Source organism: Puntigrus tetrazona, chromosome 25 (genome assembly GCF_018831695.1).
Source record: "Puntigrus tetrazona isolate hp1 chromosome 25, ASM1883169v1, whole genome shotgun sequence".
Taxonomy (NCBI): Eukaryota; Metazoa; Chordata; class Actinopteri; order Cypriniformes; family Cyprinidae; genus Puntigrus; species Puntigrus tetrazona.
Window position 1 is genome coordinate 2,739,182 of NC_056723.1, and position 13,933 is coordinate 2,753,114.

Here is a 13,933-nt window from a genome sequence, read left to right on the forward strand (position 1 = left end):
TATCACTGTTCTTCTAAAATGATCTCATTTGACAACACGCTTTCAAGAGGAGAACAGTAAATGCTATGACAACTGTTTTCCATATATTGTCTATTCATTTCACCATGACGTACTAAGAAAATCTTTACGGGAGACGTTAAAGGGGTAGTTAAACCCTGTCATCATTTACTCACCCACATGTTGGTCTAAACCAGACTTTCTTTCCTTCATGTAACAGAGAAAGCCCATTTCTGAATGTCCAGAGGCTCCTTTCACTTCTGAAGAATCATTAAGTGGAATCAGAACCAGAATTGATCGTTTCCTTACGATACCTATTCTTAGTAAAACTACAATTACAGAAATATAGGACCTACATTCAGAGTGCAATCAAACTGTGGCAAATGAATATGCCATACCAAAATTAATAACACACTCAAGTCTCAATATTACTTGAGCATGACAAATGATTTCAAATCCATTACCTTGTGTGGTGATAAATTCAGTCATATTGACTTGCAAATGATTCATTGTTGCTTCTATTTATAGACAGTTACATTATTGAGATTACAAAAACCCATAATTTACCAAGAAGCTATAAATGAATAGTTAAATGTGCAAAATGCAAAATTCTTGACAAATGCTCGATGCAGTGATAAGCAAGTCTCTTTAATGCGAGTTAAGTCACTCAGCAGCCATCTTGCCATCTCTTTGAATGGGGAAACATCAAATTCTCCAGAACTGTTTACCAAGATTATGATTAAATTTATTATGTGAAATCACCAATGCAATCTGACAACAACTGTATTTGAAATCTTGTTTATTTAAAAATAGCTTGAAAAAAGTGTTTTTTCCAACATAAACCAGCATGCGCAGTCCTAGATGCACTTATTGTTTCTATAGCAACAGCGACTGCAGCGATGCACTGATTTGTGATTGGCTCTCTTTTCCTCATATGGCAGGGTTTTGTACGATAGAGTGGCCATATTGAGTGTTGCATTTTTCCCCATTCAAAACTAGCTTGGGTATAATAAAGTAGCTAAATGACCTTGAATAAAGACTCAACGCCAGCTGATGTACAAATGATTTAGTCTATTTTATTATGGAACATAGTAAGAACTGTGCTCCTTAGCTCCGCCCACCCTCACATCCAGTCACATGGAAGGGTTCGGGTGGGACAGGAAAACGAAAAAGAGAAATTCAACCAATAAGTTCACAGTCCGCTCGGCCAAAAAAACAGGAGAGGCTCAAAATTGGGAACGCTGTACTATCACACCGCTGGACAAACGTCAAAGACACCTCAAGCTCAAGCCACGGCTCCCCTGAAAACAATAAACTCTCTACTGCCCACTATAGAAACAAATTCACCAGCTCTGGAAAAATAGATCACAATAGATCACAAACTTCCTTTTTTACCCTGTTAAAGGGTGTAGACACAACATTAGGAGCATTTTCAGGAGTAGTGATCTTCGTGTGCAACACTTTTAAAAATAAACGTTCCAAAAGGGAAACCATAACACCATAGAAGAACCAGCGAACAGTTTCAGTGATTTTTTTTTTCTTAGTGTGATGAACAGCTCTACAAACCATTTTTTACTACAAAGAAACTTGTGGAATGGAAAGTTCTTTATGGAACTGCTAACGCCAATATAGAACCTTTATTTTTAAGAGTGCGCCTTTTAAAAACTCTACAGTGGCTTTCTGTCCAAGCGTTCGTGGAATGTTTGAAGTTTTTTAACAAGTATGAGATCAGCAGAAGAGCTTTAGGAAGAGCGAGGCATCTGAAACACTAGTCCAGCTTCAACACTTCATTGCACAAAAGTATATAACATCTCATGAATAAACACACACTGAAGACAAGCACAGATTACAACTAAACACTGCAAAAAACAATATGACTAATCGCTAGTCAACTTCTGTTATCATTGCCTCAGTTTTCGTTAAGTATGAAAATATAGGGGCAGGGAAAGTTGAAATGTAGTCAGCGTAGAACACAAAAATGTGGTTATTAACTACATAAGTGGTTTAACATCTTAGACAGGTGAGCTAGATCTTAAACACAAAAGAAGAAGGAGAAGATGGATGCAAATCCTTAGAAAGCCGATCTGCGTTCCCAAGCACTCTCCCGGGCGCCTGAACCTCGCTGTGTTCATTAACAAACAACGTACGAACAAACGAACAACCAATAGAAAGGAAACAACACGCGTTGTAAGATGCCACTAGGTAATTTACAAAAACATTGAAATAAACGAATGACAACGAGGAAAGAAAGCAAGGATATAAAAACATGTGGCATCTCTCTGCATTTACAGAAAGCATGTTTTACTGGCTTAGATCGCGTCTATGCTGTTAACCTCTATCGACACTATTCTGTGAGTCGCTCACAGGCAGCTAATCTATACAGTACTGTTTTTCTTCATAGATTTATAGGTTGCTTTTTTTTTACACTGTACAAAGTTGGCAAAAAATACATGAATAAATACATTGAGTCAGATTGTACACATCGAGCGAGTGTTGAGACTTAAAGCGTTCTTCGCCGGTGAGGTGTATCGGGGGAATGAGAGTGAGCAAGAAGGACGTAAGCCCTCCAGACGGGTGAAATAATATTCTTAGTCTATTCAGAACAAATGCTTGTTTTATTGGAGTCTGCGAGAGTTTCATTATTAGAGTTGCCTTTTATCGGTCAGCACTCCTCCATCTAACGTAATCAACATGCGGTTAAACCTCATAATTAAAATGTGCGTGTAACAGAAGTGGCTTCGAGGCTGCATTAAACTCAAAGTGCTGAGCATGAGTAAAACAGATACGATTGGCTGTGGATTATTAGAATGTATTGTAACTGGAATTCTCACGCTCGTGAAAAAAGTCGCAATTTGAGTTGGCCTGACGATTTTAAAGGAACACGTCTCCATTTTTGAAAATAGGCTCATTTTCCAACTTTTAAACAGCTGAGTTTTACCATTTTCGAATCCATATCGGCCTACAAAATTGCAAATTTAAATTCACCGTCGGTCTTAGTATACGACGTAACTACAGAAGAGTCAAGTTTTAAATAAGTTATCTAAATTAATGGTCTAATACGATTCAATGATCTAGGCAAAAGTGCATGATCAACTGCATGCATTCAAAAACAGTAAAAAATAGTGGCATGCTCTTTTAATGATTTCTAATGTGTCTACAATATTCTGGTGTCGAAATATGGTCGGGGACCTTAACATAAATGTAGCTTTTTGTGTTAAAGCTTTAAATCTTGAAGTCATGTGAGTTCTGATAACAACCATGCACATTTTTGGGCAATTTTTGACCACATGCATGTCACAAAATCAAGCAGACAGGTATTTTGGACATTGTTTTAGCAATTTGTTATGCTATTTGTTAAATCTCCAGGAGCTCACACGTTATGTGTGAGCATCTCATCCTGAGGATTACAGGTGCGTTCAACTAACCAACCTTAAGATTGAGCAATAGCGATGATGCCTGCCTTAGCAAGTACCATACGAGCAGCTCATCAGGACTCGGATTAGAGAGAAATTTGGCCAGAGGGCTTCGGTTTATAGGGTTTTGGCTGTAATTTTCTGCGTAGAGAGAGATGGGGCGGAAGATATTGACAAGCCCTGCCAAACACACCATGCAGCAGCATATGGGACGCAGACAGGCTGTGTGTGCTTGTTCTACACATGCTGGACTGCAGCGAGCGGGGATCTGTCTCAGCTGGCCGTCGTCATGCTGTTTTGACGCAGCTCTGTGCGCTAGCTGCGCTAATATTGGAAAACAGATGCAACCCGCATCAAACTAAAACAAAGTGGTGACGTTATCAAACTCAACAAAGTGTGACAATGATTGCATGCAACTCTTTAAAGCTCAACATTTCCAACTTCTATTTTCGCCACTATTTAGAGACCCAGATGTGTAAAATAACCTCAATCTCTCCTATGTTAAAAATGTTGTCCATTTAAATGCACGTTTATAGAATTGTATACATTTTGTAATAATTGTGTGTTTGTCAAAACATATTTGTTTGGTTTCATAAACTTGAAACCATTTTATTATATTGTTAACCTCTGCTATTATTCAAGAAGACTCCTTTAATTAGACTCCTTTATTATTGCATTGCACCATCTAGCTCCGCCCACAGCGAAATCTCATTGGTTCAAAATAGCACTAGTTACTTTATTATTAAACATCAAATATGTTCTGATTGGCTGTAATGTCACCTCTTCGAAGTGTTTTGGCTTTCAACGAGGAGAGAAAAATAACACCCGATAAGGTCCGGAGGGCGCCTGCTTGAATTGTGGGTAAATTATGGCTTGGGTTTGGCAGTGTGATGTCATAGTAGATGATTGGCTGTTGCTTTCTCGCTCCTTCATTTCCCCTCAACCTCACCAAAAACATGACAGATGTGAAAAACCCTCGTTTAAGAAGAGCAATCGGGGGTTCGTCATCAACACGCGGTTCATCAGGAGTATCTGCTTTAAGTACAAGTGACGAACGGAAACATGTACAATAGTTTTCTTCCATTTTTGCTCAGTTATTTACAAAAAAAGTTTTTCAAAAACGTGAAATCAGGAGACTTCTCCCATTTATCGTCAACATTTATGATCAAGAATAACAAAAAACACCGAGCACGCACACACAGACACACAGAGTCGAACGGAAACAGAAAGAGAAGAATTATTACTTGTAGCGTCATTTTTAACGTCATTCAGAAGAAGTCGCACTGAAACCCTGACAGGGAGGAGTCAAGCTTTATGAAGGACAGCTCTGCAAACCAATAAAGAGAAGAGCGCGGGGAGCCGGAGCTGGAATGACCGAGCTGAAGTGAGTGAGACAGATAAAGAGAGAGAGATCCAGAAACTGACAGACACGATTCGGACAGCAATCTGTCAGAAGAGCTGGAATATGTCACAATCACGCTATGATTGACCATCACGCACACCACAGAAACAACCCCGCTCTAGTCAAGCCCTTCTGATAACAGAGAGAGACAGAAAGTTTCTACACCTCCACAGACCAGATGAAGCCTTTTTGATCGCTACTAAACATCTTTTCTAGAGCTACAATCCCAAAAACCTCCACAAACAGCACGATGTTCACCTGCTAATGGTTTGAGCTCAATAGCGCGACCGGCTTACATTTTTTAGTGCAATCACAAACCAGGTCTCTTTACTGTCTCAGTTATTTCTCAGAGACACAGACAGATGCCGATCTTTCTCAGAAAGTCAGAAAGAAAGATCTCTTTTAGCAGAGATCTCAGCGACGTTTCAAAATGAGATCCGAAGCCTGCCAGCAAGAAGTCACAGACCTCATGGTGAGCTACAACATTTCTCATCCCATGCTCCCAAGAGCGAACGATCCGCGTCCACCTTTATTCATTTTAAGGAGAAACATCTGGGAAGAAGTCGATGCTTTATAAAACATGGCCAATAATTGAGAACTGAGCGCTGAGCAATGAAATGTTCAGTTCAACAGCTGCTCAGTCGAACACCTCCGACTGAGACCTGCATGATGCAACCCACTGCAAACATGCGCTAAACTCATTTTTAATTTTTTTTCCCTTCTCACACTCATTTCTGAGGAGCAGCTAATTGGACCGGAGGAGTGAATGATGTACGGCACCGGCCCGTGAATTTGTCTTTCTGATAATGTGTGTGTGTGTGTGTAGGAGCGAACACAGAAACCGCCGCTGTGCGTGTGGGATATGCGTGACGTGTTCAGGCATGTGAAAAAATTGTTTTTTAAATCAGTAATTTGGTAAAATGAAGAACTGAAATCATTGTTGCTGGGTAATGAGCTGAAAAACAATTGCATATGTTTGCAATGCTTTGGACGTGTGTGTGTGTGTGTGTGTATAAGAGAGAACTTTAGCTCAGTTTCCCCCAAAAAGGTCCAAGCAGAAAATAATTCAAAGTGACACTGACTGCCAAAACAAATATACTGCTCTATAATACACACACACAGGTGAATGCACATGCATACACACGCACACACACACTGAGTGGAGCAAAGGTGCTGGTCAGCACAGGGGTCAGTGGCCATCACACACTAACTTCAGACTGCTGACTGAGTCTTATGAGAATAACTAAATAAAGCTCAAGTGTGCAGCGTAAACATGTTCATCCTGCAGCATGAACTGGATTCATTCTGGAATTACTAAATAATGAGTTTCACAACAGATGAAGTGTCATTTGTGTACTGCTAACCGCACCAAATGAAACTGCAGAAACAACTTGACAAACACAAAACATACTGCCTTGACGCTAGGTAGTCTTGAGTGGTTGAGTTGCGGTTGCTAGGGTGTTATGGATGGTTGCTAGGTGGATGTTAAGCTGTTCTGGATGGTTTTAGGTGGTTCTGAGTGGCTGTTAGGATGTTTTGAATGGTTGCTAAGGTCTTGCGGGTTGCTTGGGTGTTCTGGGGGGTTGGTTGCTAGGGTGTTGGGCTATGGTTGTTTGGCTGTTCCGGAAGCTTCTGGGATGTTCTGAGTGGATTTTGCCATGGTGTTAAGTATGGTTGTTTTGGATGTTTTCAAGGTGAATTCTCTGTGGATGTGTTCTGAGTTGTTGCTAGGTGGATTCTAGCATCATTTTGGACCTTGTTAAGGTGTCATTTTTAGATGCATGATAGGCTGTTCTAGCGGGTTCTTTGTAGTTGCTAGTTGGATGCTAAGCTGTTCTTGGTGGTTGCTAGGTTGTTACGAATGGATATTTGGCGGTTTTAGATAGTTGCAAAGCTGTTCTTGATGGTTACTAGGGTGTTCAGTAGTGCTGTTAAGGCATGTTGTATAGTTTCTAGGTGGATATTCTGCTTTTCTGGGGTGTGTTTTGTATGGTTTCTAGGTTCTGGGTGGTTGCTAGAATGTTCTAAGTGTTTGGTTGCTAGGCTGTTGAGTATGGTTGTCAGGGTGTTTTGGATAGTTTCTAAGTGGATGCTTAAATGTTTTAACCCTTGTTAGGTTAAGTGTTTAAGATGATTGTAATCCTGTTCTGCTGGCGTGTTAGGCTGGTTGCTAGGGTGTTGAGAATGGTTTCTAGGCAGATGCTAGACTGTATAGAGTATTGTCAATGTTTTCTAGGTGGATACCAGGCTGTTTTGGACCATTGTTAAGATGCTTAGGGTGGTTGCTAAATTGTTCTTGTTACTAGGCTTTTCCACTCTCAATATAAAAGTAACCCAAATTCACACACATTGCTTGAGCGAGATGTTGACATGTCAAGCAGCTATAATATTGTAAACGTGTGTCTCTGAATGCGGTTTGTTGTCTGACACACAGTACAGAAGTTAAACAGTTAAACAGAACTCAAACACCGATTCAATATTTACTTTCTCCAGTCAGCAGCAGCATTAAGTGTGACAGCAACACCGCTAACACGTGTACGCAGTGACAAACACACACGTACGACGGTCAACCGGCTTCGATTGGTGAAGCGAAGAAACAAGGTGACCCCGACACACACACACACACACTGAAAACGTGCTCAAGTTTGCCTCATATGAGCACACCTTCAGCAGATGTTGCCTCACAACGTTTGTGTACGCTAAAGGCTAGGATATAGAGACGAACACAAACACACACACAATTTAAGTGGTACTATTATCTGATTACATCGAGCACATTAGAGCGTTCTATTAAACGCTCCACTGATCTGAGATGGCTCTCAGCTGAAAGCAGATGTACTGCAGACCCTTAAATACAGTCTGGAAGACGCACTGCATTGCAGCCTCAGATCTGCCAAAGATCCACCTCGGCACGGACTGTCTAGAACTGGGTGGATGAAAATCATTACGAGGCCTTCTGGTGGTTTTATTCAACTTGCTGTTCACTGCTTTACAGCAGTAATACAACTTTTAACAGCTAAAGACATTGAAATTACGATAAATTCACACAAAAACCTTTACTCTAAGCAGCAGCGCACCCTCAGGGTGGAGCCATGGAAGTGGCGACCTTACAGACTCTCTCTTGAATTCGACGCGAAAGCCACATTAGAAACACAACTGAAACTGCGATCCATTAACTGGCCACTAGAGACTGGCTCCAAAAGGGAATCAGTACCATAGACACCCCATGCCTAACTTTTAAGCAGAAAAGTTTAAGTCTTAAATTTCTGCATAATTAAGTGCATGGCCACTTGTCACTACTATCAGGTGGGCGTGGTTTCAGCACCACCCAAGTCACACCCATTTTTATTATGGGGGCGTGACATACTGACAAGCCCTGCCCACTTTGGCCTTCAAAAACGCTCTTAATAAAGTGAATAGTTCCAAACCTTGAACCTGATTGGTTGAGCCATGTTCAAAGTTGTTTTGGAATTGACTTCACGAACATATATGTGTATGTTTGCAACCACTTTGCTGCAATGACTTCCGTTTCGACAGAACTCCATTGTTTGGCAGAAGAATAATGTTTTCATTAATATCATTACATTTTATTTGCTTTGTTTTATTTTGTGAAATCTTACAGTGATTTTATAACAGCTAAGGGGGGTTTAAAATGGTTGACAAATATTAATTTTAATAAACAGTGATATTTGTAATGCTACATCCAGACCAACAGGTGTCAATACAATATCAAAAATACACTAACAGTCAAAAATTTCAACACGTCAAAGTGAATTTTACCATCTAAAGGTACATCTTTTGTTCCAAATGCTTCCGCAAATGTCTTTGTGTACAAATTTAAATGGCGCTTACATAAAAATGTAACGGTAATAATATAACAGAAAAAGCTCAAATCCAAGATTGCTCATTTGTGCGGCATATTTTGGTAACTGCATAATTCCCATATTTCTATCTGTTTTACTATTATCCTGAACATAATAAATAATGAATAAATAAGAATTACAAAAGTTATGATAAAAGTAATAATAATAAAAAAGCAGCAGCTTAAATCCCAAAATCACACATAAATAACATATTTATATCTGTGTGATTTAATAATTTGATGGCTTTACTATTATTCTTAAATAACAACAATAAAGAATAAATAATAATAAAAAGAATACAAAATAGTGTAGAGTACAATACTTGTTGAAACCGTTGGACAGGTAATTGCAAGAGGCTTGCAACTCGATATTGGTTGTATATTAACTAGTTACTGTTAGAAATATGTATTCAAGTCATATGTATTATGCATGAAGTGTGTTAAATGTAAAATGTAATCCCACATTAAATACGTCAGCCATAAATGGAGATATTTTGCTATATTTGATGTTGTGCTATTGCTATTGCTACTGAGTGCTAAAAAACTTTTTATAGCTCATGACATTTAGGCGCAAAACAGTCTGTCCTGTTCAAGGGCTCAGCCCAGAATAACTAGTCGCTCTTGAGCGGTGGTGAGAAATTGGACGGCGTCCTCTGCTTCTGTGTCTCGATGTCAAGCTGAGCGTCTCTACACTATTGCACACTCGCTCCCGTCCCCATAGCGACCCCATGGCAACGCCACACCTCACGCTAACACATGCCTCGTCACACCGCGAGCAGCCGGTCTGCGTAAACGACACGCTCATGACAAACACGCACACATACCAATCACGTATACAGAAAAACAAAACATTTGACAGAGAGAGAAAGAGAGAGAGAGAGAGAGAGAGAGATCGTCTGTCCAGCACAGGCCAGCCTCCCCGAACGCGCCGTTTGCTCTTTAAAACGCTCCTCCCTTAAGATACAAAAACTATTTATTATTGTATTAACAATTACTATTATATTTCTCAGTGTTACACCATTAAAAAGTGCAGCTCGAATTTCTCCACCTCTCTTCAGAGGAGAAAAGAGAAAAAGAGTCTCATAATAAGACGGAAGGAAGCCATGAGAAAATAGAGCAGCATATTCACACACTTTGATTATTTGTAACATCAATGAAGATACACATTAATGCTGTAATACGCGCACGGGCGAATCTCACGAAACCTGTCAGGAACATGCCTGGGTCCTGTTTTACCTCATAATCAAAAGAAAGAAACGAGGTATGTATTTGCGTAAAGAAAACGAAGCCTGTTTTTCAGACCATTACCCTTTTTTGGCAGTTGCGACATTATTTCCACGACACATTTCACCCCATTACCACAGTGTAAAAAAAATTACGCGTTATTTGAATTGTAAAATATTCATACGTGCAGTAATATTAATCGCACCGCTTTAGTGTATGCTTTATTTTAGGCGGGAAAAAATGTATTAAGGTCACCAGAGTCGACATTTAGAATAGCAAGAATCATAGGAGAAAGTAAATAATTGAATGAAAATGCGCGTAATACCAATTATTACATATATAAAAATCAATTTTATTTGTATTAAATAAAAAAATCATTAAAAATTGTCATAAAATTATATATTTATTATAGTATTTCAATTAGAATAGTTTTAATTGCAGTTCTATATATATATACATACATGGCAGCATGGTACCGCTTTTTATTTTTTAATTTAATATAAATTGTTATCTAGTTATAATATGAGCATTTGGATGCGGACGTGTCTTTCATGCAAATATTGTCACAATAAAAAATGTAATTGTGCTTAAAATCATTCTTCGTTTTCTTTATTCCAAATAAAATGTCATCGTTTTTTTCCATTGATTTTTGCGATAAAACGTGACCAGGTCATGTTTCGGTGAGATTCATCCCCACTACGTCCTGAAACAGTCTCGTACGCACACATACGCGGGTAAAGGCAGGTTTTTTTCCGTTAACTGTAGGGTTTGTGTAAAAGATGAGCCCCTATCAGCGCACACACACACACACACACACACACACACACACACACACAAAGAAACACGTCACTAGAGCAAAGTGTGGCGAGAACTATCCGGCGCACGCGGCGCAAAATAAGCTTTTTGCTTCTATATTTCACAGCAAATCTGGAAGAACAATTCTGATTGGTTTCTTCAAATGATGACAAAAAAAGATGACATCAACGTAGTTCTTTAAATTTTTTTTTTTTTGTATGTGTGTGTATTTTTTTTCTCCCTTCCATCCGGATTCTGTCCCAGAAGACCTGGAACGATCCTTCGAGAAAGTCGTTTTCTTTTTCCCCGCCCTGGTGGTTAATGTTTTTTTAACGATATTTTGGTTGGAATCTACGACACGTCACTCACAGCACACGGACGACAAGGGATCCCGAGAAAAAGAGGGACTTCACTACTATTGTGCCAGCGATAAAGAGAAACCACAGAGGAAAAAAGCAAAAGAGACCAGGATGGAGTTCATCTGCTGTCTTTAAGTCTCCAGATGGCGTAAGGTTTCAATGTCTGCGGCTTTCAGCTGAACCAATCGGAGCTGTTTACTTAGAAGGAGAAGAAAGAGAGGATAGATAGATAGATAGATAGATAGATAGATAGATAGATAGATAGATAGATAGAAGGAAGGAACAAAGTTACGGAAAATCGGGTCAAGTGGGAAAGACGGCTTGGAGAGGCCAGGGATTTCGAGAAAAACAACTATAAATGGAGACTAGAAGAACTGAGAGGCTGCTAATGGAAAGAGGGCGTCTCGTTTCCCCTCATGGCTTTAATTACTCGCACGGGACGTCTGAGACCTGGAAAAATACAACTCCCAGAGTTCCTTCGACTCGATCCGTTTCAGCGGTGGCCAATTTAAAGGCTGCCAAATGAGCTCCCGTGAGCCTCCGGGTCTAGACGCGAGGTTGGTCGATGAGACGAGGGACGGGGGCCGAGCTGATTCGTTCACACATCTGAAAGATGTCAGAGCTCTTCAGCCCGAGGAACACGAGGGAATGGGGCTGCAAAACCAAAGCAGGAAGGAAACGGCATCCTGGTAACGTGTAGTGGCGGCGCGGACGCTCTCTTTGAATGGCTTTGTTGGATTTAGCGACTATCCCAGAGTCCGGAACGGATGCTAATGGGCAAAAGAACCGTTGGCGTAATTAGCTAGCGAGCAGGCGTTTGGACTACATGTTACCAGAGGAAATAAAGTGGAGAGAGAGAAGCTCAAAGGTTAAAGGTTACAAGAGTGGATGGCTAGAAGTACCCGTGTTGTGCCGTCTGGCAGCAAGTTAGTCTTGTGCATAAGGACGGGGTTTCGGGTCAAAGGTCAAATGGGGTTCGAGGGGGGGGGGGGGAGAAAATGGGAAATGTAGAGGGCAAATCAGGCTTTGAGGGCGTGCCACTGGGCCACGTTTGTGCGAGGCCGGCTCAACATGTCCTTCCAGTGCTTGACCTCGCCAGGACCGCTCTTCCAAGACAAGTAGATCTGAGAGAGAGAACCACAGAGAAAGAGATGATGGTAAACAAGACTGAAGGGCACAGCAGGGTTCCCGCTCTTTTTTGAAAACCAGGTGGGGAATCGTTAAAGACTCGTTTCCGATTCCGGTTCCTAAATGATCGCATTAATGATTCTTTTCGTAGTTTCGAATAACCTCGTTTTCTGTTTTTGTGCCGCGTTTCTGTACCATGCTGCTAAAAACACGTTGAAAGGACTTCACCACAACGAATTATGAACAGATTATTAAGAATTTTGGTATTTTGCTTTAAAAATAGACCAGTTCCCAAACATTTTGAAATTAGGAACTTTACAGTTGTTTATTGTATCATATTATATTAGATTACATCATATTATTTAATTTAAAATATTATACATTCAATTAAGGCACTGAGAGGTTTTATTATATTATATTATTTGGATGGTTTATTTTAAATTAACCAATTCATTAATTTAATTAATTGCATTCATTCGTTACTTCATTAACCATTCAAAAAGATTGCTATTAAAAGATTCATTAAAAAGATAAATGTGCTGCATTTCACATTTTCTAATGATAACATTGAAAGTTGTGCTTTCGTGATATCACAATATTGATAATATAATTACATCGCTTATATATATATATATATATATATATATATATATATATATAGTTATATGGGGTGCACAGTAAGACAGTTGGGTCAAAAATATTACATTTTTACTAGTAAAAATGATGTTCCATGAAGATATTTAATAAATTTCATACCAGAAACATATCAAAAATTTCTGATTAATAATATGCATTGCAAAGAACTTCATCTGGACGACTTCAAAAACGATTTTCCCAATATTTTGCGTTTGAGCATTTTGAGCACCTTTCCAATGACGTCGTTGCGGCTCAGTCGATCCTTGTCCATGACGGTGATGATGATGGTGGTCTCTCGGAGAACATGAGCGGGCACGTCGAAAGGGAAGGACTCGTTAAAAACGGGGTTCAGGCAGCGCTTGATGGTCACCGTCTTCTTCTTCTCCACTCGCTTGTCTTTGTGCATCAGCCATACTTTTACATACGGGTCTGCGGCCAATCAGAGAGAGAGAGAGAGAGAGAGAGGCCGTGAGTTATGCAAAATAAACACGCAGCAATTCATGTGTTTGTTATTATACGAGTACCTGAGGTGCCCCCGATGTCCATGGCTTTGAGGTTGCGAGCTTTTATGATGTTAACAGTGATGGTGTTGGCAGTAGGGTTATAACACAGAGACAGCAGCAGATCTCCACGACTTCCCTACGACACACACACACACACACACACACGCACGCAATGTGTGAGATTTATGAGAAAATAATGCCATCGAGGTCAGCCTGTTACAGCCTACAAAGATCACTGCGGACTGCTTCTGTGGAGCTTCTCCACAGATCCGCTTCGATCGTAGGGAGGGTGACTCACGCTGCCATCGCTGCAGGGTTTGAGATCCTTCCAGAACGACTTCAGCTGCCCGAGCTCCACTTTATTCAGAGGAATCGAGACCTCTCCGATCGGGTCGTTGCGGCTGAACCGATCGTAATCCAGCACCTGGAGGTACAGCGTTCGCTCCCGCACCTTCTCATACGGGAACCCTGAGGAGACGTGAGACGCGGCCAACGATGAAAGACGACACGCTTCGTCCCGAAGTTAAAAGAAACGCTTCTGCATTGTGACAGTCCTCCTCAAATTCTCATTAGTGTCTCATTAGTCTCATTACTGTTTAAGGCTATATATGATC

General features: G+C 40.3%; 1 protein-coding gene across 1 annotated transcript in view; it reads right to left on the reverse strand.

Annotated features, from left to right (window-relative positions):
- Window positions 1–1,053: 1,053 nt before the first annotated feature.
- Window positions 1,054–13,933, reverse strand: part of syt7a (synaptotagmin VIIa) — a 48,051-nt gene continuing 35,171 nt past the window's right edge. The window contains exons 6-9 of the mRNA XM_043227854.1: window positions 13,618–13,787; window positions 13,341–13,455; window positions 13,046–13,245; window positions 1,054–12,176 (exon numbers count right to left, since the gene is read on the reverse strand). Coding sequence (XP_043083789.1) covers window positions 12,072–12,176; window positions 13,046–13,245; window positions 13,341–13,455; window positions 13,618–13,787 — 590 coding nt within the window. The 3' untranslated portion in view covers window positions 1,054–12,071. The remainder of the gene's footprint in view (window positions 12,177–13,045; window positions 13,246–13,340; window positions 13,456–13,617; window positions 13,788–13,933) is intronic.